Genomic DNA, 4,302 nt, shown 5'->3' with positions numbered 1-4,302 from the left:
TTAATATTCAAAATAAATTGTTAAAATATTTGACACGTTGAACTTGATAAAACCCAATTAGAAATTATGATGTTTGCAAAAAAAAAAAATTAAAAATTAAAAAATAAATAAAATAAATAAATTAATTAATTAATTAAAATTAACTAAGTGTGAAATGATGTTTAGTAAGTCCAAAAAATATTGATTACTGGTGATTATTTAAAATATTTTTAGACTGAAAATTTAAAATTTGAAAAATTCCATAAAAATTGTGTTCTTCGGGGAGTTTTTATGCCACCACCTAAACCATTTCATTACTTATCCTCGGTCGGGGCAAATGTGCTCAAGCCACCGCCGAATACTGGAAGTGGTTCAGGTTACACATCGAGTGAATGGACTAATTCATATTGGTACAAGGAGATTACTCCAACTATGGCAAAATTCGAGATAAATGTTGCCTCATCATAAATTGTAAAAGTAAGTATTAGACAGCTAGGCAATCATAGACAACAGTAATTCAAAGTAGTATTCCATTCAAGAAAGACTATTATCTTGTGTTTAAACTTCTTCAACCAAGCTCATCTTATAGAAAACCAAAGTTGAAAATAACTCCAAGCTATACACCACTTCTCCACGGAGTCCATGTCCAGTTCACCAACTCCCTTGATCAAGTCATCATGTACATGTAGAAAAGCAACCACATATTCTAATCCTCTTCACTCTCCAATCTCTGTCGTCGATCATCATCAAAAAGGTCTTCTGGTGGATCATAAATAATCATGTCGGGGAAGAGTTCCAAAAAGTCATCTTTCACCTTCTCCCTCAGTTCAGGGTAAGGAAGTAATCCTTTTAATATGACACGATAAGGCAAAGAAAGTGGTGGCTCAGGAGAGCATCTCATTTCATCGTATATCCACATTGCTTCACTTGGTAATCCACTGTCCAAAAAGGCCCTGATGAGATCTCCAAACGTATGCTGATCGAAAATAACTTCTTCCCTCTTCAAATCTTCCCACACCCTCTTTGCCTCATCAACCTTTTTGTTCCGAGCTAGCATCAGGAGCATATCCCTGTAGAAGAACATATCCGGTCGATACCAAATTTCCTTCCGAACCACATCATATAACTGTCATATAATAAGCAAGAATCCATAAGAAATGCACACGAACAATGTCTTCTTCCTTAATGAATATCTACAAAAAAATCATCACGAACACACAGATCTTTATTTGCAAAATGACACATGAAATCAACTTTTTATACCAAGCAATTTATGAAAGATATTACTCTTCTAGGCCTCCCCCATGCAGTCGAACTAATCCATCAATTAATTTATACAAAAAGCGAAACAAACAATGTGCAAATATTTTTGAAAATTTTAAATTACAAAAGAAAAAAAAAACTACAATAATCTCACAAAGATGGAAATGGAGGTACCTTCATGCAAAGGGAGACAAGGTTTTGACGTTGAAACTCAACAAGGACGGCTACAAGGTCGGACTTAAGGAGGCGAGAAACATTGCTCTTCATGAACCTCTCGAACCTTACTGGGTGGCACTGCAGGCGTTTCAATTCCTTCGCCACCATTAACCCCTCCTTCCCCATCTCCTTCTTCCGCCGCCATATTGACAAGCTGGGGCTTGAAGCCGTTCCAGTGATCAGGTGTCTACTGATTTTAGCTCGCGATGGCAGCCGAAATAAGGCCTGCCGCATGAGATTCCGACCTTGATGCCACATTCACAACTTGATTTTCTCAATTACACGAGGCCCCAGAATTTTACCAGCTCTGGATTTATTTGGGTTTTTTGACCAATTTTCCCTGGCACCCCCCATCAAAATCAAATGCTAAGCTTCAATCAAAGTTACAATCTACGAATGACAAAATCCCCAATAATTGCATATATGATATCTTCCCATTTCATTGTACCAAACCCACTACCTCAAACAAATTGTCAAAAATAAGTCCAAGCAGAGCACTCAAGGAAAAAGATTTCTCAACAAATTTAAACTCATTGCTAACACTCGCTTCATATGCATTATTTATTACCGCATTCGCTGACCCAAGTAGCAGAAGTTGTAGTCTGATTTTTAATCTATATCTATTTAGTATTTATTAAAGCTAAACTCTCTTTACTGACTTTAGTGTGGTGGTGAAGTTTTTTTTATTTATTTTATTTAAATTCCTAAAACACTCTGAAACCATTCAATTATATATTCTCCATTTTTTCTTCACATTTAATTTTCTCTCATATTGTTTCCATTTCAAAAATTAATAACTTTAAATTTAAATGAACCAAAGAACAACTTTTAAGCGTTTAACTGCGAAACTCTTACTTTAGTACTAATCCACTAAACACTCGCATGATACACCATATTCCCACATTCCATAATCAAAATTTAGTAATCCCAGAATATACTTGCCCTCAAATCATCCTTTCAAAAAGCTCAATCATTTCGTCCACTCTAAAACACAACTTCAAGAAATCAGTAACGATTCTTGAAGTATTTCAGAAATTTGTAATCTCCAATAAAAACTTAAATACTATTCTGTATTAATTAGTTTACAAAACAAATGTTTGACTTAAACAAATTAACACCTAGGATACAAAATACAAACCCTAAATATTCACAAACATCATACCGATTATTAAAAAGATGAAAACCATACAAGCCACAACTGAGGATTTGCAACTTACTTGTGATTTGCAAGAGTGGAATCACAATCAATTGTTGTAGATCAAGATGAGCCAGAATGGGGAACTGCAATTTTGGAGTGAAAATGCCGAAATGGAGAAAAGAATTTAGAGAAGGGAGGGAAATTAGAGACGACGTTTTGGCAAAGGTCCTGTTTACGTATTGTTCAATTATCTTTTATTTACGAAATTTTAATATAAACGAGGAAAAATCGTGCGTTGCACGTGACTAATACACATTAGTATGTGAGCTTTTTTTAAAAAATTATTGGGCTTAGCCGCCTTACATAAATTTTTGCCATTAGTCTTTTGAATTTGTTTAGCCCACTAAAACATGTCATGCTCGTAAAATTTTTCAAATCGATATCTCTCATCTCCCACGCTAAAAATTTGTCGCTGCTTATTTCCGATGAAACGCCACTCAGCCATCAAATCTCATAATTTATTTATGGTTTTTGTTTTCCACCTTCATTTGATCTTATTTTAATATTTTTTGTTGTTACTTCAACAACTGAATGATCATTCTCTGTAATGAAACTACTTAAAACTTATATTCGAAATAAGATGAAAGAAGAGTTCTTGGCAAATTCTATGATTATGTATATTGAAAGAGAATTTACTACAAAGATAAACACTGATTCAATTGATAAATTATATTCTATGAAAAATCGCAGGACACATCTTCAGTAGTTTTATCTCGTTCAATGTTACAATGCAATATTTTGTAGTTATTAACATTAAATGTGTAAATGTTTATTATATTTTGATTTTTAAGTATTTAAGTCAGCCCAATGTCAATTAAATTTATGGTTGTGTCCCTGAATGCACAAAGCAAACTGACGAAAATAAGTAAATTTTTCGGAAAGGATCATTCATATAACACTACTAATGTCAAAATAAACAAGTATTTTTGGAAAGAAATAATGTTTTATTATGTGTTTTTTTCCATCAAACCCGTGAAGTATTATGTACCTATCATATGAAATATTAGGATTATTTTCCTCAATCCAAGTAACAACAACTTAATTGGTCTGTTGTAGGATTATTGTAGCTTCACTGATCTACTCTAGTATTCTTGCATATTTAAAGTGTTGCATCTTCAATTGAGAAAAAAATCATGCATTCGATGCAACAATTCAGCATATGGATTTTTTTCATGAAACCCATCAATATATTCATAATATCTTCACAAATATCAGCATTGTCAAATACGATCATCCTATTAGCCAATTCATTGTTTAAATCCCAAAAATACTATTGAAAATTAGACGTTTTTCCTTCATAATACTCTAAATGTATAAATTCCACGTTTTGAAGAAGCAAGATTTGTATCCATTTTAACACCAAAATAAGTGAATGAAAATATGATGTTAAATACTTTGATTCTTTTCCAAAAATCACCAGCTTGTTCAGATTGTTGGGCAGTAAATAGGACAAATAATTCATGTGGAATGGTTGTGGCTGCCAACCTGATTTCACCATTATCAAAAGAGAACGTGGGGCTCTCAAACTCAAACTTTTTTGCCCCGCAGTGATGACATATGATGATTGAATTTATTTCACGTAATGATATTGTTCTTACATGTTATGTGCAATGGGGAAAATATAATTATATGCTAATTCCAGAAAG

At 33.1% G+C, this 4,302-nt stretch overlaps 1 protein-coding gene across 1 annotated transcript; it reads right to left on the bottom strand.

Annotated features, from left to right (window-relative positions):
* Nucleotides 1–421: 421 nt before the first annotated feature.
* On the bottom strand, nt 422–2,819 carry LOC140892078 (pentatricopeptide repeat-containing protein At1g62350). Its single transcript, XM_073300823.1, has 3 exons — nt 2,676–2,819; nt 1,417–1,798; nt 422–1,105 (listed from the first exon to the last, which is right to left on the bottom strand). The coding sequence occupies exons 2-3, from the start codon at nt 1,714–1,716 to the stop codon at nt 686–688; spliced, it is 720 nt and encodes a 239-aa protein (XP_073156924.1). The 5' UTR covers nt 1,717–1,798; nt 2,676–2,819; the 3' UTR covers nt 422–685.
* Between the last annotated feature and the right edge of the window lie 1,483 nt (nt 2,820–4,302).

Source organism: Henckelia pumila, chromosome 3 (assembly GCF_033568475.1).
Source record: "Henckelia pumila isolate YLH828 chromosome 3, ASM3356847v2, whole genome shotgun sequence".
Classification (NCBI taxonomy): Eukaryota; Viridiplantae; Streptophyta; class Magnoliopsida; order Lamiales; family Gesneriaceae; genus Henckelia; species Henckelia pumila.
This window is presented reverse-complemented; position numbering and strand designations above follow the sequence as displayed.